Raw genomic sequence first — 22,752 nt, 5'->3', positions numbered from 1 at the left:
TTCTTCCAGCTCTTTTGTTGGTATGCAGGTGGAGAATTGTGATTTAAGTGTATTGATGTTGTTTAATAACAAATTAGCATATTCATTACAAGAGTTCTTTGTGAAGTCAGTTATTTGAGATGGAGGAGGATGGATCCTTGATTAGGTTTTTCACTGTTTCAAAGAATAGTTTTTTTGAGTTAAATATTACTATATTTAAATTGTACTACAGTTTATATTCATGGCTTTCTAAGGGCCAAACCCACACCCAAATATTATAATAGGTCTAATACCAATTCCAAATGTCCTTTTTACTTTTTTTCTGCAGGATTTTCTAGTTAGCACCACCGCAGTGCATATAAATATAATACCCATGTGGTAAGTGATATTTTTACCTCAGAAGACTGTACCTTGAATGTTGTTTTTCATGTAAAATGATCATAAATGCGTAATTTTTTAATTTTGTGTAGGGAGGGAGTGACCGGGAGGGGGGGGGGGGGGGGGGCAGCAGGCTATAAGTTTCACCTAGGGTGCCTAACCCTTGCACTGGCCCTGGCAAGCTGGAAGTCATGAACCTAGCACACACTTTAGCACTGGTGCTCAAAAAAGAAACCCAAGAGCCTCAAGGACTTGAAGCATCACAGCAGCAGCTAATGTCAAACAAATCAGCAGAATGCTCCTGTCCATGCCTTTTAGTAACTTCTCCACCTAATTACACATGGTTATATAATTTAAAAACAAAATAAAGTTGTGAACTTTAACTAATCTGCCTTTCCACCCCCACCCTGGATATTTACTGCAAAGCTCTTTCTTGTACAGTTCCAGAATTACATGACAGAATTACAACACTTTCTCATTCAGAAAAGTGAAGTGTACTTTTGGAAAAAATGTTTTAATGTTAAAAGCAAAAACAAGCAAGAAAAACTTAAATATGATACAAAAGGCACGAAAAGGCCTGCAAAGAGTACCCAGTGCAGATAAGAAGTCTATAGCGCAGATGCCTCTTTTCAGAATCAGGGCAGAGGCTGTCTCTGCGCACTACAATATACAGCAACAGATTGCTGAAGCAGCCTTGTACTGGCTCTCAGTTCAGCAGTCACAGAGTGAAAAAAAACCTGTAAAGGAATGCTTAGTAACGGGTCTCCTTTCAATGTAACTTTTCTGTTCTTCAGGTCAGGTTTAACAGCAGAGCTCCTCCCAGAGAACATTTTCTCAAATGTGTTTAATAATAATGAAAAGTACCACTCAAAGGGTGAATGTGTGTGTGTGTGTGTGTGTGTGGGGGGGGGGGGGGGGGTGTTACTTTCTGTGGCTAAAACCATCCTGAAAGTTTAAAAAGGTCCTCTTTCACCTATTTCTCTTCAGAAAACTGCTGCTGGCAAAAGGGCCCTGCAGCTCACATTGGATCCTAGCACCAAGACAAAGGAAAAATTAAATGAAAAATTATAACACAATATAAAACTGCTTAATTTCTGATTGAAAATGGTAGGGGTCAAGCTGGGGAAAAACAAACAAACAAAAAAACCCCCAAAAAACTTTACCCCTTTCTGTACTCAGTACTTCTGCAGTGGCGAGGCACAATTTAATCCATCCTTATCATTCCATCCTTAAAAAAAAAAAAAAAAGGATAAATTCTCTGCCCAGCCTGCAGACAAGGACCCCTCAAGTTGCACTGAAGGTGCTCTTTGGACAGTAAGTTGGGGAGGTCTGCTAGTGCTACCTGGTGAAGCAGCTCCAGACCCAGCCGCATACCTCTCCCCACTCCTTCCTCTTTAGTCATTCTCCACTGGGAATAAAAGAAAGACCTTTGGGATGGCCATATTCATGCTGATTGGTTGCTAGAACAAAGCTTATCCAGAGGTAAACTTTCTGAACCCTAAACAGCAACCATTTTATTCAACTGCAGCTAAAACAGATAAACATCAACTTTTCATTACAGACAGACAAGTGTGTGACCTTGACCACCCAAAGGCAGCCTTCAGCACCTCCCTCCATCCCGTTTAACACAGTTACTGGCTGTGGAAGAAGCCACGTACCTAACACCCTGAACTGAACCCGGACCAGAGAAAATACATTGCTGGCTAACATTGGCTTGAAATTATTGCTAAATGTGCTTTATAATGCTCCACATTTTACTAAAGTAGAAGATTCCGTTGTCAGAACAAATCAGCACATAAAACTTACAAACAGTAAAGACATCAATTCCTTATCTACCACACAGAGGGGCTTTATATTTTGGAATGCTCCTCTACATGGGGGGTAATAAAAGATTCTGATCACGCCCTAAAGGACTACAACTAAATCTGCTGCTTTGCCTCAACGCCTCCCGATGAGATTTATTTTTAAACATATTCAGACTAAGGAGGAGGAGATCTTTGTGAAGGGAGAATTCCCTCCTGCACCTCACCATTACGGGTTTCTTCTTGTAATGTTGCAGTCTCATGGAATGACAGCTTTCCCCCCATCTACCACAAATTGGTATTAAAATAAAAAAATGCAGGTTGTCACAGCTCCTGGGATGGGTGTCCCAAACACTGCACAATGCTGCTCCTCTCAGCCAAAGAACGGTTATTCTGATGGCCTGGCTGAGGGGCCACCAGGAAAATATGGAGGAAACCCCCCCTTAGACGGCTGACAAAGCTCATAGTGCCATCGCCTCAGTTCAGCAAGGTTCACACTGAGCTGGAAGCTCCAACTAACAGGAAAAAGGGGGCGGGACAAAACCCAGCAGAAGGGATACCCCTTGTCCTATGTGGTTTGATATAAGTAATTCCCCTCTTCACCTGACAGTGAACTTCTAGCTGCAGGAGGGAGCAGCTTTGATTCAAAAATATTGCTTCCAGCCTTGAAGGAATTATTATTCTGCAGTCTAACTGGTTATTTGCTCCTTACCTATCGTGATGACCAAACCAAATGATACTATTTCAAATGTCTGGTGAACGAAGAGCAAGTGAGCCCAAGATACACAGTTCCCCCCCCCTGAAACAAGATTGCAAAATAGCCAGAATGCCTCCACTTTGCCACATGAGCAATGCATATATTTATAAATGAAAATCAACCCCAAAAAAAAAAACAAAACCAAAAACCCCTTCTCAGAAGAGCAGAGGACAGTTTCTACAGAGAGGAAAGGTCAGACAGATGGCGAAGCTTTAACAAAAGGATGTGGCTGGCGTAGGCTGGGCTATAGCGCCCAGGGCTGCCATAGTCTGAGGGGCTGCTGGGCACAGGGCTGCTCCTGCCTGGGGTGGAGAAGGCTGGGTTGTGTGAAGAACTGGCAGTCACAGAACCAGACTTTGATCTTCCCTTCAGCACCGCTGGGCTGGGCCAACTGCAACATGGAAAGGAAAAATGATAAAAACTGATTTTATTACTGCAGGATTGCCACTTCAACAGACCCAAGAATGAATTTCTCTCAGCAGAGGTCCAACAGAAAGGGAGGGCCCACTTCTCCACTCAGAAAGGATGTGGCTTGTTCCTTTAAAACAGCAGCTGTGGCCAGATCCCATGTACATACCAAATCTCCTAAGGCAAGTGAGAGCAGCCAGTAATGGAGGAGAACGCCATTCTCCAATTCTTAGGCTTTTCCCTAGTCCAGCAGTTTTCACCTGCTCCTTGGGGCTGAGATCTGGCACCATATGCCTTCTTTCACAACTGCCTGCACTTATTTTATATCCTCTCTTCCCCCGATTCAGCCATCACCATAATGGTCCTCAGCCAGAGGCCATAAACCGCAGTTCCCTCATGATCCTGTTAATGTGGATCTTAAACATGGCCACTAGGTGTTTCCACTGAGTGATGAAGACTCCCCTGCAGCATCCCCAGCCCTGACTAGCCAGGGATCTGAAATCAAGCCCAGGACCAGCACTGAAAATAAACCAAATATTAAACCATCTATTGTAGATTTCCCATGGACATAGTAAGCCAATCAAAGAACAAAAATTCTCTTCATTTGCATCTAAAAATTATTTTTATATAATCATTTTTTTAAATACTATATTTTTCGCTCCATAAGACACCCCTAGGATTCAGAGGGGGAAAATTAAAAATAAATAAATAAATGGTGTGCTAAACCAGCTCTGTTCCTGGGCGTCTGCGCGTCTTATGGAGCAAATTAAGGGAGTGCATAACATTTTTTTTTGTCCCCATTTCGTTTTCAGGTCTGGGGAAGGCCATTTCGGTCCACTCCCCAGATAAGAAAACTTATTGTTCTCTTTCTGTGGGAACCCCCCCCTAACCCTTTAAATTTAATTAACTCCAACCCCCCACCCTCCTGACCCCCCCCAGATCTGCCAAAAGTCCCTGGTGGTCCGGGAGCAATCTCATGCACTTAGGCCGTCAGCTGCCAGTAATCAAAATGGCGCCGAAGGCCCTTTGCCCTTACTATGTCACAGGGGCTACCGGTGCCATTGGTCGTCCCCTGTGACATAAGGGCAAAGGGCCGTCGGCACCATTTTGATTACTGGCAGCTGACGGCCCACGTGCATGAGATCACTCCCGGACCTCCGCTGGACCACCAGGGACTTTTGCCAGGTCTTGGGGGAGGGGGGGGTGGAGTTAGGGTTTGTTTTTTTTTGTTTTTTTTTTAATATTCGCTCCATAAGACGCACAGACATTTCCCCCCACACTTTTGGGGGAAAAAAAGTGAGTCTTATGGAGCAAAAAATACGGTATATATATTTTGCATATGTTTTCCTAAACAAGTGAAAAGTATGTTCATACAGCATGTTTCTCTCATGATGGGGAAACATTTCCTAACTCTTATAACATGAACACCACTGGATTTACTGTGATTCCCTTGGGTTTAAAGAGGTTGAATGGCAAAGGCATTGTGTAGGGCTGTCATTTTTTTTTTTTTTCTACAATGCCTATGACATGATGTTTACATGGACTGAATTCCTTGGTCTTACAACAAAGCAAATAACCAGGTCAGTATAGCTACTGTCAGATGTGTGCTGTGGGCATTTCAGAGACTGCCTGCTGAGTCGCAGTAGGAGACCCACACATTTGGATTTTTAATTTAATATTCGCCTTTCCGAACCCAAGCTCAAGATGAAGTTACAAATCTGGTCCCTACCCCAGAGGTCATCTAAAATTGAAAGCTACCTACAAACGAGAGCAGCATCACCAGAAAAGGTTTTAATGCAGACAACTGTATCCCTTACCTCTGCCTATCTGCAGGAGAGTAGGACAGTACAACACACTTCCATTTGTACACAGAGGGGTACTTCTGCGAGTCAACTTCTGTCCCCTCCAAAGCTGTGAGAACATCACTGTCCAGCTTGGATGGCTCCGCCCTGTAGGATAAAACAGACTACATGAAAGAAGAACTCGCTGCCTTCTATAATTCCACAAGTTGTGGACACCATTGCCGAATATCCTGCCTACACCCACAAATAATGATCACTGCAAACTGCTCAGCTCGTCTTTCATGCTGCGGTCAGGAGAGTAAGCTGACATGATGCTCTCATCACGCACAAGTCTGCTGGTTCTCATCTCCCCTTCAGCTTTTTGCTTCATTTAATAAAGCTTCCACCAGCCCAGATGGCAACACTTGCCAGCCCCAAGGGCTGAAGGGAGGTCTCATACAAGCTTCAGCACCACTCTATGGCCAGCAGGCACTCCCAGGGCTCTTTCAGGCATCCCTGAGATCGAGGGTGTCACTAGCAGGCAAGAGACTTCAACACTAGTCTCCTGAATCCCAGGACTAGAGCCAGCCCTGATGCTCATCTTTTTTGGCACTGAATTTTAACCCAACACACAAGGATAAAACATACATATAATAATGGAGATATCAGTTGCCTCTAGAACATCTCGAAGCAGATTCACTTTCATTTCTCTCAGATTCATACAGTTTTTTAAATTCTCCTTCTGACACAAGGAATTGGCCCTGGAAACCATCTGCTGCTTCCCTATCAGTGCACTGGAATGGCCTCAGCACAAGAGCATTCAGTAATGCACCAAGAAGAAAAAAATCAGCAGAACCAGAGGTCACGAGCTGAGGCTCCAGGGAGGAAGACTAAGAACCAATGTCAGGAAGTATTTCTTCACGGAGAGAGTGGTGGATGCCTGGAATGCCCTTCCGGAGGAAGTGGTGAAGTCCAAAACTGTGAAGGACTTCAAAGGGGCGTGGGATAAACATTGTGGATCCATCAGGTCTAGAGGACGTGTATAAAGAGGAGGCAGCAAAACAATGCACGGAGTGGCAGTAGCCACAGAGGCATTCACGGAGCGGGATGCCAGTGGCCAGTGTTCCACCTTCACTGAGCGGAAGGATGGAGGGCTGCCATCTCCAAATTAAAAAAACAAACAAACAAAAAAAAACAACAGGGGTGGGAAAGAGTATGTAAAATTAACGGAGAGTTCATAGGCTATAGGTATTACCAATTATTAGGCTTATTCAATATTTATTGATAGTTAATGTGGCTTTCAATGCATACTTCACTTTCAATGCATATCCAGCATAGCTCTCTGCTTCAACAGCAGGGGAGAAGAAAAACCACCAATAAGGGCTGAATAACATAGTCTGGGTAAAACAAATAAGCATGGGTGTAGCTTGCTTGTTGCGGCGGTTACTACCCCTAACTAATCAAGCTTGATATTTCACTTGGAAGCAGCTCCATCACTGCTCTCTGCATTAATGGTGGGGGTGAAAGGGAAATAGAACCAAGGGTTACTAAGAGCCAAGAGAAACAGATAAGTATGAAAGGAAAGAAGTGTGAAGCTTGCTGGGCAGACTGGATGGGCTGACTGGTCTTCTTCTGCCGTCATTTCTATGTAGGTACAAAAACTGTCTCAAACAAGGAGAAAACTTACAAGCAATCATACTTTACTGCTGGCAGCTGGATATATCCATGCAAAATGGAGAGATTAGATAGGCCAAATAGTCTGACATCATCTACTGTATTGCTCTGAATATGAATGTGGAGTAGCAGCCTAGTGGTTAGAGCAGCAGGCTACAAACCAGGGTTCATATCCCACTGCCATCCTTGTGACCTTGGGCAAGTCACTTTATCCTCCATTGCCTCAGGTACAAACTTGCCACTAAACCACATAGTTTTATCACAGGAAGGGTCACATTATTGCAGTGACACTCCCCCCCCCACACACACTCACACATTAGTGGGACTCCTCCCCCGAAAAACCTTCATGGCTCTATAGTGCATTCTTTTGTCTCACAGCCAAACATCGCAGGGCAAACTAGTGTGCCTAGAGGAAAATTGGTTCTTACCTGCTAAGTTTTGTTCCTGAAGTATCGTGGATCAGTCCAGACGAATGGGTTTATGCAGATGGAGGCAGAGAACAAAACATTGAGGCACTGCTACATAACCGAGAGTGCCACCCACAGTCCCTCAGTATTGACCTGTACCCAAGCCAAGATGTCTACTTTAACAGCCCCCAATAAACCTTGGGCAAACAAACCTTGGAGCCTCCTGCAAACTAGGTCCCCTGGACTTAACAAAACATAGAAACTATGTACAGTTTTCATCACTCTGATCAAATCAAATGGCAGCTCAGTCAGCTTAGCTACCTCCAGAAGCTGCAGCTCAGAAATTCGCCTAGCCGAAAAGATAGCCACGAAGAAAACAGTCTTCAAGGTTAAATCTTTCAACAACGCCCTCCGATTTGGCTCAAAAAGGGGGTCCACACAGCACCCGAAGAACCAAATTCAAATTCCACGCTGGGCAGATCTTCTGCACTGGAGGAAGCAGATGCTTTGCCTCTCTCAGAAAACGATCCACATCCGGATGAGACGCCAGCGGCTTTTCCTGAATCCTGCCGCACAAGGAACCTAAAGCTGCTACCTGGACCCAAAGGGAATTATACGCTAGCCCATACTGCAGAAATTCCAAGATCTGCGGGATGTCCACCTCTAAAGGCTGTACTCTAGTCAGCAAACACCAGAAATCGAAAACTCTCCACACTCAGACATAAGCCATTGAAGTGGACAGCCTCCTCACCTGAAGCAAAGTTGCAATCACCGGCTCTGAATATCACTTCAAATAGAGCTGTCGCCTCTCAAAGGCCAGGCTGCTAGACAGAAGCAATCCTCCCACTCTGAAAATACAGGCCCCTGATGAAGTAATCCTGAGAGATGAGCCAAGCGAATGGGACTGTCTACTGCGAGACGCAGAAATTCCACAAACCTCTGCCACTTGGGCACCAGAATCACCCTGCCTGGATGAGTTTCGATAAGCCGCAACACCCGGCCTATGAGCGCCACGGAGGAAACACGAACAGCAAGAGGTGTGTCAGCCCCAGTTGAACGAGAGTGTCGATGCTGTCCGATCTGATCTCCCGTATATGTGAAAAAGCGACCCATTTTCGCATTTGCCAGAGTCACCATGAGGTCTATCACTGGTTTGTCCCGCCTTGCTTACAGCAGCAAGGCAAAGACTTCCGCCAACAATTCCCACTCCCCCAGATCCAGACACAGTCTACTGAGGAAGTCCACTTGCATGCTGTTCACTCCGGCCACATGAGAAGCATCTAGTCTCTCCAGATGTTTCTCCGCCCACAGAAATAGCTTCTCCGCTTCCACCGCCACTAGACGACTCTTCGTACCGCCCTGACAATTGATGTACATTACAGTCGTCACATTATCCAAGAATACTCACACTGATTTGCCTCAAACAAGCAGAAGAAATGCCAACAAGGCCTTGCGCACTGCTCTGGTTTTCAGTCGATTGATTGACCAAGCTGCCTCCTCTGGCAACCACTGACCCTGGGCCGATTATCCCAGACAAATTGCCCCCCATCCAGATAGGCTGGCATCCATGATTACAAGTACCCAGTCGGGTATTTCCAGATCGATTCCCTTCTCGAGATTGTGCCGCGACAGCCACCATGAGACTGGACTTAGCATCCACTGGCAATGGATGCTGAAATTCCTCAGACAGCGGATTCCACCAGGATAACATAGCCCCCTGCAGAAGACGCATGTGGGAAAAAGCCCATGGCACTAAATCCAGCATAGAAGCCATGGGCCCCAGGTCCTGCAGGTAATCCCATACCTTGGGCACCGCCATGCTCTGCAACCAAAGAACCTGACTCTGCAGCTTGAGGTCTCTCGCTGCAGTCAGGAATACCTTCCCCAGATGGGTATCAAAGCGAGCCCCCAGATACTCCAAGGATTGAGTCTGCTTCAGATGACGCTTTGTGAGGTTCTTCACCCAGCCCAGCACCCCCAGAAGCTGGAGCACCCATTGGCCCGAGTAGCCACATACTACCTCCGACTTCACTCGAATGAGCCAATTGTCCAAGTACTCCCTCCTTCCTGAGAGCCGCCACCTCTACTACCATCACCTTTGTGAATGTGTGCGGCGCCATTGCTAACCCAAAGGAAAAAGTTTGAAACTGAAAATGTTCTCCCAGAACCATGAATCTCAGAAACTTCAAATAGGGATTTGAAGGTAGACCTCTGACAGATCCAGGGACACTAAAATCTCCCCTTTGCGCACCACTATCACTGTACACAGTATCTCCATCTGAAACCACGGCACCCGGAGGGTAGTATTCACCTTCTGCAGTTCGAGAATGGGCTGAAAAGTCCCTTCCGTCTTTGGCACCATGAAGTACACTGAATACCTGCCCTGCCCCCTCTCATGAGGCGGGCACTGGAACAATAGCTCGAAGAAGCTGTAATCGCTGTAGTGTGTCCCACACTGCCTCCCGTTTGCTCTAGAAGACACAGCGGGAGACTACAAAGGTGTCCGAGCAGCCGAGAAATTCTAAGGCATAACCGTCTCTTACCACCTCCAGGACCCACAGGTCCGATGTTATTCTAGTCCATTCCTTGTAAAATAGAGAGCTCCCTCCGATAGCCTCCTGAGAGGAGTGGACCCTCACACCTTCGTCTGACCTTTCTTCCGCTCCCCCCTTGGGACCCACCGTCCCTAGGGGACCTGCGCTGATTCCGAAAGGGCTACTGCCTGCCCAAACTGTTTCTGCAAAGCTTGCACAGGGGCTCAGCCTGCTCAAAATCTCCTGGCCTCATGAAAATTGGGCTCATGGCTGAAAGGACTTCTTAGGACCCTTCCTGTCTTCGGGCAACTTATTGCCTTTTGACTCTCCCAACTGCTTCATGAGCTTCTCAAATCCTCCCCGAAGAAGAGCTTCCCCCTTAAAAGAGAGGGAGCTTCCCCCTTAAAGCATGGGAGGGGACCACACGTCTGCCGACCAATTTCGTAGACACAAGAGCCTGTGCATCACCACCGCTGAGACCATGCTCCTGGCAGAAGTTCGGATCGTGTCATAAAGAGCATCAGCCATATAGGCCACTCCAGTCTCTAAACAGGCCGCCTGTGCCACCTCAGATGCCTTTCCTGAATGCTTGTCATGTGCCTTCTGCACCCAGGACAAACAGGCTTTCTGCAGACTTCCACACAGCACTGCTCAAAGGCCAAAGCTGAGACTTCAAAAAGCCGCTTAAGCAGAATCTTCAGCTTCCTATCCTGGAGATCCTTCAGAGCTGCCGCTCCCATCACCGGGATGGTGGTCGTCTTAGTAACCACCGAAACGGCTGCTTCTATCTTGGGAATTCTCCATAAGTCCAAGGGTTTGTTCTGGCAAGGGATATAATTTCCCCATTGCTCTCATGGCCTTCAGGCCCCCCTTGGGAGATTCCTGCTCTGGTAACGGAAAAGTGGTACAAGGTCCCCATAATCCCTACAGGAGCGGATTCACTGCTTCCTTGTCAGTCTTCCTGGACGTCTGATGCTGAGCTCCTCCGGCACCTGGGGAATCAATGGACCCAGTTCCTCTCTGTAGAACAGCCGAACCACACGTGGGTCATCTCCATCCGCGACAAGAACCGCCTCTGGGTCCTAAGCATCCAGATCCTGTATGGGATCTCCCAAAACTTCCAATGGGTCTCAGTCCAAGTTCTGTGTTGGATTTCCCAGCATACTCACAGGGTCCTTGTCCGGTGCCACCGGATCTCCTTGGAGCTGGTCAGGATCATTCAGGCTATCAGACAAATTGCCCTCCTCCAGGGCTCGCATGAGACCCAGCATCTGCAGGATCCGTCCTGACTCCACAGGCCCTCTAGCTTTCTTGGCAGTCTGGGACTTCCTAGGCAAAAGCCTCTTTGCACCCAACTCCTTTCAGGCTAAATAAGCCGTATGAAGGAGAAGCACAAAACCCATGGAAAAGGCCTTCGGGTCAGAGGAGGAAGAGTCCTAATAGATTCCCTCCCGAGGCCCCCTGCAAGCAGCAGAATCCTTTCCCACAGGAAAAAAAGCATGGTAGGGGAATTTTGGGGCTCAGAAATGGCAGCCTGCACTTCATGTGCTGCCAAAATGGCCGCTGGCTCCTCTGCCCCCACCCCCCCCGAGCCTCAGGCGCCAACCCAGTCACCTGCACTTTTTCATTGCGCCCCAGGGGTCTCGCTAAATTCCCAGCCCCCCCCCGAAGCGCAACCGCGGCAAAACGAGGCTGCATTGAGGCAAGATTGCCTCAGGCCGCAGCAAAGTCTGCCATGCTGCGTGGGAGCCAGCATGTCGGGGTGGTCGGCCCTGCACACGCTGTCAGGCCTAAAAATAAACTGTGCCTCCGCGATTGCTCCCGCCGCTGTCCCAGCGCTGAAATACAGCACCTTCCCAACCCCGACAAAGGCAGGCAATTCAGCCTGCTCCCTCCTGGCAGAAAACACAAAACTTACCTGCTCCTCAGCCCTACTGCTGCAGCCTCTCCCGGTCCCTGCTCTTTCTTTAAAAAAAAACAAAACAAAACACCAGGGCCTAAAGGGAACAAAGGAGGAAAGACTACTCCCCTGCTTCTAGAGGCTACCTGCTGAGGAGCTAGGCACACCGAGGGAGCGAAGGGCCCAGAAGGGGAGAGGGAACCAGGGCCCCTGGCTATCTATCCCCCTCTGCCAAACAAGGGCTGAGTCCTGACAGGGATTGCCAACCCCCCTGCTCACCCTGCTTTACCCGAGGGATGGCCCACGAAGGAACTTAACACATTGGGGAGTCAAATCCTCTTCTTGTCCTAACAATTTTTTTTTTTTTAGAACTCCAGACTGCATGTTTGCACCTCTATCATCTGCTGGAGACAGAGAAATACTGAGGGACTGTAGGTGGCAGTCTCAGTTATGTAGCAGTGCCTCAAAGTTGTTTTCTGCCTCCATCTGCTGGTAGGGATGCATAAACTCACTCATCTGGACTGATCCAGTGTACAGATCGGGTTTAACCCACTGGCGACCCAAACCTCCAGGGAGCACTATCACCCCCAAGGCTGCTACTCAAGGCAGCTCGACTCCCCTAAAGTAAAAAAATAATGTATATGTTGCTGTGTGGTGACAGCCCCGGCTCCCCCCCCCCCATCCTCCTCAAGGTGTCACAAAATGAAAAAAGGGAGACCGGTGACGTCACCTGCTAAGATGGCCGCTTAAGACCTCGGCTCCCCTCTCCTCCACCGGTTATCCACCCCCATCGGCGCCTAGCTGGATCGGCGAACTCTGAATTTGGGTGTATCGGGGTCCCTGCACATCACTCATGGCCACTCCACGGAAAAAGCCCGATTTAAATCGCTTCTCCTTTGCGGCGGCGAGCACAGTGGCAGCACTCGAGGAAGCAGGCAAGATGGCGACGATTCCGGAGCCGGAGGGGGAGGCGGAGACGGCGATCGCACCCGCGGATGCGGAGATCCCTAACCGGGGAGAATTTTGCGCCTGGTTTCAAGAATTGCGGGGGGACATGGCCCGCTTCCGTCAGGAGCTTGGAGATATGCTAGAGAGCACAAAAACAGATGTCCGTGAACTGGAAAGGAGAGCAGCCAAAAATGAGCAGGGCCTGCAGGACACGCAAGCAGAGCTGGACTCGGTCCGGGAGGAGCTGGGACAGCTTCGGGATGCTCACGAGGAGCTCCATTCCCATGTTGAAGATCTAGAAAACAGAACCAGGCGAGTAAATCTCAGATTCCGTGGGGTGCCAGAAGGGGACGCCTTTAAAGATTGCACACAAGTGGTGCAGGACATTTGTGCTTATTTGTTGGATCCAGAGGGTATCCAGGAGAAGCCGCGGGAAGTGGTGTTAGAGAGAGCACATAGAGCTTTTGGTAACCCGAGGAACAAGCAGACGAGGGACATAATAGCCTGCTTTCATAGCTTTCTTGTTAAGGAAGCGGTAGCACGAGCAGCGCGAGCCCAGGGTTCTATAACTTGGAAAGACTGTAAAATTGAGGTGTTCCAAGACCTGGCAATTTCCACTATCCGGAAAAGGCGTGAATTTAAGGATGTCATCAACATACTTCGCGCCCAAAATATTAAGTACAGATGGCTTTTCCCATTTGGTCTACTCTTCTCGATAAACGGCGTACAGTCCCGTGTACAGCGAGTGATGGAAGCGGAAGACATACTGCGGGGCGCCGGCTTACCAGCCGTGGGTGCCGAGGGGCCCTCTGCATCTTCTGCAGGGAGTAATAGCGGAAAACACGATCGCCCAAGTTGGAAGAGAGTGGACAATGGGGGAAGAAGATTACGCCGCAGATCCGCAGGCACCTCGGGACTCGAGGAACCAGGATGAGCTAGTCTGGACTGTGACATGGCGGCCTGGTGAGCTGGCGGTAACTGCCAGGGTATGGAGGACATAGACTGAGTTTGAGTTCTGCCGATATTACTGGACCTGTGGTATGCAGTGGATTAACAGGGGGTCTGCTTAAATCACAAGGGACCATGATTTAGCACCCATGATTATCACAGGGGGTTAACTGTTTATGATGTTAAACTTGCTTTTGTGTTTATTGATATGGAGGAGAGGGGATCCTGTTCAGGTCCTGCGGTGACGTTAGGTCTCTACTGGAGGGGATTCACTCTGTACAGAGTGGTTGGAAGTGGGGAAGGGGGGGAGGGTTGGGGGGAAGAGGGGGGGGGAGGGGGGAACACGGGGAGGAGTAATTGTGGGAGTAGACTAACTCCATGGGGCGAGAGGCGAACAGTTATGAAGGGAAGTTTTGGAGGGCCAAGTCTCGGCGGCTATGCAGTGACTTTATTGTGGCTTTGGCTGCCCTTTAACACAGCACCATGAAGCCTTTAAAAATAGTTTCCATTAATGTCAAGGGTCTGAACACGTATCACAAACGGCAAATGTTTACACGTGATATGGCCCATCACAAGGCGGATATTATTTTCTGCCAGGAAACCCACATTAGAAAACGCTACGAGCGTTTGTTGGTTTCTAAAGGTTACCCACAAGTTTTCCATGCTGCAGCTACTGTTCAGAATAAATACACAGGGGTTGGGATATTGTTTGCTAATATGGTAGTGGCGGATGTTTTTTCTGAGATCCGGGATGTGGAGGGTCGCTATATACTAGTAAAAGCAACTATTAATGAAGAAAAGTATACTTTCCTGAATGTATATGCCCCCAACGTAGATCAAGTTGCGTTTTATACGAAACTATCGGCTGTCATTAGCGACTGGGCCGAAGGGCGCCTCATTGTGGGGGGAGATTTTAATCTCACGAGATACCCTTATCTGGATAACTCCCACAGTGGTGGAGTGGGGGGAAAACTTGCACGGAAAACCCTTAAACATCTTGTGGGAGATCGTGGTCTCCTGGATATTTGGAGGTTGCGCAATCCCACATCCAGGAACTATACATTTTTCTCCCACCCCCATCAATCCTATTCCAGGATTGATTACTTTCTGGTGGATAAGGATTTAGTGGGGAAGGTCCTGGAAGCGGAGGTGGGCACTATAACATGGTCCGACCATGCCCCAGTATGGCTCACTCTACAGACCAAAGACTCCCGGGCTGGCACTAAATTTTGGAGACTGAACGATAGATTGCTTGAAGATAAGGTGTTTGTGGCACAGCTTAAGCAGCACATTAGCGATTATTTGGATATTAATGGGAATGGCGAAGTGTCACCAGGGATTGTCTGGGATAGCTTAAAGGCCTATGTGAGGGGTTTGTGTATAGCCAGAGCGGCATATGTTAAGAAGGAGAGGGACCGGGAGAGACTCTCTCTATTGGAGAGAGTGGCTAGTCTAGAATTGAGGCATAAGCGTACTCTCGACCCTGGTCTATTACAACCCCTATTGGCTGCTCGGCAGGCGCTTCAGGTTTTAGATGGGGATCGGATAGCGTACCAACTTCAGCTGCTGAAACAGCACCATTTTGAATGGGGTAATCGGGCTGGAAGACAGCTTGCCCGTAAATTAAAAGAAAAGACAGCGCAATCCCAAATTACTAAGCTTAAGGGAGATCAGGGGCAATATGTGTATTCTCAGCATGAAATTGGGCAATGTTTCAATCAATTTTACCGAAAACTATACGACTCGGAGCCCCTCTGCTCGGAGGAGGAGATAGACCAATCGTTACAAGCTATCGATCTACCGGTACTATCTCCAGAGCAGTGTTCTGCGCTCAATGAGGAATTGAGGGAAGGGGAGATATCCCTTATTATTAAGGGCCTCAAATTGGGGAAGGCTCCTGGGCTGGACGGGTTCTCTGGAAAGTTTTATAAAGTTTTTAGTGCAGAATTGTTACCTCCGCTAGTGGATATGTATAATGATCTTCGGGGGGGAGGAATAATATCTAAGGAATCCAATACCGCAGGAATCACAGTGCTGGCCAAGCCCGGAAGAGACCACACCCTCTGCGGGTCATACAGGCCAATATCCCTGATAAACATTGACCTGAAAATTTTGGCGAGGGCGCTGGCACTTCGCCTTGGTAGAATAGCTCCTAGGTTGGTGGCTGGGGACCAGTCGGGATTTATTCCTGGCCGGCTCGCCTCGGACAATGTTCGCAGGGTAGTGGAACTGATGTGGTGGGCACAGTCTAAGGAAATCCCGTCGGTGCTGTTGACGGTGGATGCTGAAAAAGCGTTCGACCGGGTGCATTGGCCGTATTTATTTAAGGTTATGGAAGTTATGGGTATAGGGGAATTCTTTATTAATTGGGTTAGAAAACTTTACAGTGGTCCGCATGCTCGAATCAAAATCAATGGGGCGTACTCAGACCCTTTCGCAGTTAAGAGGGGCACGCGACAGGGTTGCCCACTGTCGCCCTTGTTGTTTGCCCTCTCGTTAGAACCACTGGCCGAGAAAGTAAGACGGCATGCGGGCATACACGGCATATCGGTTCAGGATTTAGATTTCAAGATCTCGCTCTTTGCAGACGATCTGTTATTTACTCTCAGCAAGCCAGAGCTCTCCTTACCAGTCTTATTAGAGGAGATTCGGGAGTTTGGGAGACTGTCAGGCTTTAAGATCAATGCTGACAAGTCTGAGCTGCTAAATGTTTCCATGACAGAGGCTCAGTATGCGTCCGTGGGGAAAGCACTGCCTTTTCGCCAAGCTAAGGACTCTATAAAATACCTGGGGGTTAAACTGGGGGCCCATCTGGAGTCTCTATATCAACTCAATTATGATTCCTTGTGGTCTCAGATACAACAAGACTTGGACAGGTGGGACAGGACTGATCTATCTTGGCTAGGCAGGATAGCGGCCATTAAGATGAACATCCTACCCCGGCTTTGCTATGTCTTTCAGACGTTGCCGGTGGCGGTGCCGGATGGGGCTATCAGGATATGGCAGAGAAAATTGTTCCGCTTTATATGGAAGCATAAACCGCCTAGGGTTTCTAGGACCATTTTATATAGGGACCGAACGAGGGGAGGTCTTAATGTCCCTAATATTGGTTGGTACTATACTGCAATCCTATTGGGTGTGATCTTCAGTTGGCACGCGACGGGCGCACTTAAATCCTGGATTGCAATCGAGCAGGCAGCATCTGGTGACTTTCCATTGGCAACCAGGGTGTGGAGTAAGGATGTCGGGAAAGTCAACGTATCTTCTCTGACGCCGTTCACCCAGGCGGTGTTGCGACTTTGGGCAGTGTGGAGGCCTAGGGTGGCGGGGTCCAAGAGGATTTACCACTTAACCTCCTTTTTGCGCAACACTGGGTTTCCCCCGGGATTGGAAAAAGCTTTCTCAGATAGATGGACCTGCATGGGGCTAACGAAGGCTGGACAAATGTTCCAGGGGTCAGCTGAGTTGGGTTTGGCGGAGATCCAGGAAAAGTACGGGGGAACACGAAGGGATTGGTACGCATACATGCAAGTCACTCACTTTTTACGATCGGAGGGGGCGTCAGGGGAGCTTTCCAGAGGTAAATCCCTATTTGAATCCTTTTGTGATCAGCGCAGTCCTTTATCTAAACCGATATCTAGGATCTACTTACTTCTTAACAGTGCGGATAAAACCAAAGGATCCTATCAATTACAGTGGGAATCCGATTTGGGTCAACAGTTAGAGGACCACGAGTGGGACCGGTGTCATATGCTAGTGGGTAGGAGCTCTGTATCCGCAAACATCAAAGAAAACGGATATAAATTAATGTATCGATGGTATATGTCCCCGGACAAATTGCATCGTATGAACCCCCGAGTCAGTGGTACTTGCTGGAGATTATGCGGCGGTAAGGGGACCTTCTATCACATGTGGTGGGGGTGTCCCAAGATACAAGCTTTTTGGGATATAATTACGGGGTTTGCAACCCAAGTCCTGGGAGTTACGATACGACTGGATCCCAAGGGGTGTCTCCTAAGCCTGGTGAACGGGGATCTCAGCGACAAGCATGCCACGCTGCTAATACAGATATATATCGCTGCTAGAAGTGAAATAGCGTTCAGATGGAAATCTGATGGTCCCCCTACATTGTCGCAGGTCCAGTCACGATTGGGAAGGATCTATCAGATGGGTTACTTAACCGCACTTCGGCATGATAGGGTGGGTAAATTTCAGGATGTGTGGGCACCTTACCTGACATGGCTACAACAGTAGGCTGGTTGTTGGCTCTACTCGTCTATGGAGATTACTTAAGGGAAATCTGGGGAGGGGGGAGAGGGGGATGGGAATTAGAGGGAGGGGAGCGGGTTAGGGGGGAAAAAATTATTGAGAGGCTATTGTCTGCGACTGGGTATGATAATGTAATCTGGCTTCAAAACTGAGACGAGATATTGGTTGTTTATGGTTGTTTTATTGATCACAAATTCAGTTTGTATTTTTACATGTTAATAATCTGGATATCATGTTCTTCTGTCTGATATGCCTTTCATGCATAAATAAAAACTTGCAAAAAAAAAAAAAAATGAAAAAAGGATCCCAGGCCCCTCCACCCTAAAGGTCAGAATCACTAGGGTTCAGTGGGCTCCAAACCCCCTTCTCTCCCCCACCCCAAAAGGTATAATATAAGCAGTGGGAATTCAGCACCCCCCACTCCCTGGACTCCCTCCCCCTCCCCAAAAGGTCCAAAATGTAAAAGTCCAAGCCCTGGACTCTTCTCAAGGTCAGGCACAGACCTGACCTTGAGAAGAGTGCAAAGCTGAATACCATGAGAAACATGGCTCCCACAACCACACTGCTCCGTGGGAAAAAAAAAAAGAGACTGAGGGACTGCCTAGGGGACAGGGTGATGACTACAGCTGCACATGCTCAGTAGGTCATGTTTGAAAGTTCTAGAATATTTGAAATCAAAGTTCTGGACCGGGGCTCCATCTGATGATGTCACCATGTGTGAAGACTAACATCCTGCTTGTCCTAGGAGAATCTGTTTTGAAGTGCCAAAAAGCAGAATAAGTCAAATACCCCCCCCCCACACACACACACACACACAAATATAGTTTGAGTCCCATCTTTAAAAAAAAGTACATGAGCAACAGATCTGCTCACTGACAAACATAGCTTCTCACTGCAGAAGACACTATGATTCAACAACAATCAATATGGAGCGAGAGTAAAAGTTTTGATCACTTACCTCAGAAGAAAGGGGCCACCAGAGTTGTTTTTATATGGCATCTTCATGATAAATCTGGGAGAAGAGGTGGTGCACATGGGCTCCAGCTCAGTGCTGCCTGGTAACCGCAAAGCCACATCCTGAGTGCAAGCCTCAGGCACCAGTTTTTCCATGTCAGACAGTACTGTTGCTTCTATCCTTAGTTTGGAATCCCCAGGTTCTCTTACAGCATTGCTCTTAGTCTCTGTGGAAGGTGGGCCATCCTCCGCATCCTTGGAAAGCCTCACTTGGCTCAGCCGCTTGGCTATCTTCTCATACTGCTTCTGTTCTGTACCCTCTGTTGGGGCTGCCCCACCTTTTCCAGGCTTCTTGTCACAGCACTTACCCTCCTGCTCATCTTGAAAGGACAGTTCCTCAAATTTTGCCATGAGATTGGAAATGGGAGACAAAAGGCTCTCTTCCATCCCCTGTGACAGCCTCCCTTCGCTGCTCGCCTTCTCGTTCACAGGACTACAAAAGCCATTTTCGTAGTGCCTGCTGGAAGGGGCTGCCGTGTTTATAATGCTGGCCTTCTGCTCTACAGAAAGGATATTGCACTCCATAGTTTCTATGGCACCCAGGCTGGGCTCCATTAAAGTCACAGGCTGGCTGTTTCGAGCTACATTCTGGCGGTTTTTGATTTCTTCCAAGCTCATGTCGTCATCCTCATCCAGAAATGCTCCTACAGAAATTGAGTTGCAACACTTCTTACTCTTGCCTGCAAGTAGAGAAACAGATGCACACATTTAAAACAAACAATGAGAAAATCTGAAGTCCACATTCGACGCAATGCCAAGGATGTGTAAGCTATTCTGGGTTTTACCATCTGAAAATATTTGTTTAGCTGTACCCTGGGAATGTTGGAGACTGATATTCTGCTTAGGGGTCAGATCTAGAACTGCAGTTTTGCTACAGTTGACAGACAAGTTAGGAGTCAAATAAGATGTGAAGGAATAAGATGTTAGTGGTTCCCAGGTATGATATATTCCTAACGACTTCCGTCCTGAAATCTGTACATGAATTTGGTATTAGACATATAAGAAAGAAAATATACATTTGTACAAAATCCCATGAAAAATATGGATAAAGTTGTCAGTGAATTTATCTGTAGGAACAAATGGCTGAACCTGTCAAGTGTCTTCATGATACAGAGTCAACATAGAGCTTTAAGATTCAGCTTTGAGTATAAGTGAAGAAGGACTGATCACGTTCTTGACCGACACTGTGCTGACTGAAAGATGCAGCTTATATTCAGAGCCCAGTGCTCAGGATCTGAACCATAATGGTGTTACGAGGGCGAGCAGGGCACAGGGTTTGCGACATTGCCCAGCAAACAGTATCCCATAAAGAAACGCTAAATTAAAAACACCGGGCCTCATTTTTAAAGTTATCTGGGTATGTAACTTAGCTATGCTGCTGAATATCTGGCTATGCCCTTTTCTTCTCCTGACCCCACAAGGCCCCACTGTTCCTGGGTGCCAGACTTATAACATTGGCTTGATACACTATAAAATGCAACTGTCCTAAAACAATTTTTTTTTTAAATGCTCCCAATAGCTCTTGCATTACTTTCAAATCGTACTTTTTGAAAATAAATGATCAAGGTTAATTCCCTGCAGCTGCCCCATAGTTTTCTTACCAGGGGGCGGCATCATTTTGTACTTCCTGCAGGTTTCATTTTCTCCTGTTTCCAGATGAAGCTTTTCATTCACATCCCTCTTACTCAGATACTCCTCCAACCTTTGCAGCCCATCCTGGGAAGACAGATCAACAAAACAGCCCAGAAATTCCCAGTACTCAACCCAGGGGAACCCCAGTTCATGAGCTAACTCCCTGCAATAGATGAAATAGAATGGATCATTGGTGAGGAGCAAAAAAAATGTAAAAGACGGTTACTAAGAATGAGCCTGGGAACATTAAGAGCCTGATGTAATAAGTGCACGGGATTTTAGTGTGCGCTCTCTTTACTAAGTAAAAATCAACTTAGTGCCCGATGCAGTAAAGCAAAAAGGTAGATTTTAAAAAGTGCACTAAAAACAGGTGTCAGAGTTAAATATGTGCTAACTTTACAACAGTTTGTAATTTCAGTGGTTAGTTTCTTTAACTTGCACCTCTAATCATTGGATTAAAGCACATTTGGAGGCTCTTTGGTCCAGCTGAGACTCACAGCAAAGGGACTTTGCCCCGGGTATAGGGAGGTCCCGGATCTGGGAAGTTGAGGCCTGTGGGAGGCTGGGGTTTTATTTAAACTTCCATTACTTCCCATAGACATAAGAGGAAAATTGGTTCCTACCTGATAATTTTCATTCCTGTAGTACCATGGATCAGTCCGGACTCCTGGGTTTTGCCTCCCTTCCAGCAGATGGAGACAGAGAAAGTTCTGACAGACTCTGCCATATATACCAAGGTGCCACCCACAGTCTGCCAGTATTACTCAATGTCAAAGCAGAATGGATCCAACCACACTAACTATATACAGGAAATGGAAACCCAAACCTGAACAACCGGATCCCTAAGGCTCACCGTGACCCAAACCTGAGAAATCAAATATGTAGAAGCATCTTAGACAATTATCGACTGAGCGGACTCTCCCTTGACTGAATGCTGAGAAAAGGGTGGGACTCTGGACTGATCCGTGGTACTACAGGAACGAAAATTATCAGGTAGGAACCAATTTTCCTTTCCCTGTACGTACCCGGATCAGTCCAGACTCCTGGGATGTACCAGAGTGCAATTACTTAGGGTGGGACCCGGAGAGGCCCGCTCTAAGCACACCTTCTTCCAACCCCCCCCCCCCCCCCCCGGGACCGGGGCCCGGACATCCAGTCGATAATGTTTCGCAAACGTATGCAAAGATTTCCACGTAGCCGCTCTACAAATCTCTTGAGGAGAAATATGCTGACATTCCGTCCAGGATGCCGCCTGAGCTCTAGTAGAGTGTGCTTGCACATTGACCAGCGAAATCTTGCCCTGCAGTAAATAAGCAGAGTTGATAGCTTCCTTCAGCCAGCGAGCGATAGTAGTTCTGGAAGCTATATTTCCCCTCTTCAGCCACTCCACAGTACAAAGAGATGGTCCGACAATCGAAAAGCATTCGTGACTTCCAGGTACTGTAGGAGCACTCTCCGAACATCCAACTTGCGCGAGGGGAGCCGATCGATCCACATTCGCAAATGATGGAAGTTCCACTGACTGATTCAGATGAAAAGAGGAATCTACCTTCGAAAGGAAGATCGGGACCGTACGCAACGAAACGCCCGACTCAGAAATCTGTAGGAAAGGCTCCCTACAAGACAACGCCTGAAGTTCCGACACCCTTCGAGCCGAGGAGATAGCAACCAAAAACATCACTTTTAAAGTAAGATCTTTCAAAGTCGCTCTCTTTAAAGGCTCAAAGGGCGCACCACACAATGTGTTGAGAACCAAATTCAGATTCCATGAAGGACAAAGGGACCAAAGTGGGGGACGCAAATGTTTGGCTCCCCGAAGAAAAACGCGCCACATCCGGATGGGTAGCCAATAACATTTCATGAAGAGAACCTTGAAAACAACCAAGCGCTGCCACCTGGACCCTAAGTGAACTGCACGACAAACCCTTTGCGAGACCAGTTTGCAGAAAACTGAAAATATCCGCGATAGGTGCCCGGATGGAATCAACTTTCCGTGCTACGCACCAATCTTCAAACACTTTCCACATCCTAGCGTACGTTAAAGACGTAGACGACTTTCGCGATCTCAAAAGGGGAGCAATCACTGTGTCCGAGTAACCCTTGCCTTTTCAGCGTCGCCTCTCAAAAGCCATGCCGCTAGACAAAAGTGATCCGCCTCTTCCAAACATACAGGGCCTTGATGAAGGAGAGACGGGATGGCTCGCAGAGAAAGAGGCCCTGACACAGTCAAGTTGAGCAGATCTGCAAACCACGGGCGTCTTTGGCCACTCCGGGACTACCAGCATGACTTCCGCTGGGTGTAGTTCTATCCGATGAAGCAT

At 47.7% G+C, this 22,752-nt stretch overlaps 1 protein-coding gene across 1 annotated transcript in view; it reads right to left on the bottom strand.

Moving 5' to 3' along the window:
- Nucleotides 1-852: 852 nt before the first annotated feature.
- Nucleotides 853-22,752, bottom strand: part of ANKLE2 (ankyrin repeat and LEM domain containing 2) — an 83,184-nt gene continuing 61,284 nt past the window's right edge. The window contains exons 10-13 of the mRNA XM_029619299.1: nucleotides 20,401-20,594; nucleotides 18,744-19,479; nucleotides 5,142-5,273; nucleotides 853-3,307 (exon numbers count right to left, since the gene is read on the bottom strand). Of these exons, the coding sequence (XP_029475159.1) occupies nucleotides 3,094-3,307; nucleotides 5,142-5,273; nucleotides 18,744-19,479; nucleotides 20,401-20,594 (1,276 nt within the window). The 3' untranslated portion in view covers nucleotides 853-3,093. The remainder of the gene's footprint in view (nucleotides 3,308-5,141; nucleotides 5,274-18,743; nucleotides 19,480-20,400; nucleotides 20,595-22,752) is intronic.

Source organism: Rhinatrema bivittatum, chromosome 11 (assembly GCF_901001135.1).
Source record: "Rhinatrema bivittatum chromosome 11, aRhiBiv1.1, whole genome shotgun sequence".
In the NCBI taxonomy this organism is placed as follows: domain Eukaryota; kingdom Metazoa; phylum Chordata; class Amphibia; order Gymnophiona; family Rhinatrematidae; genus Rhinatrema; species Rhinatrema bivittatum.
Note: the sequence above shows the minus strand (reverse complement) of the source record. Positions and strands in the feature narration are given on the sequence as shown.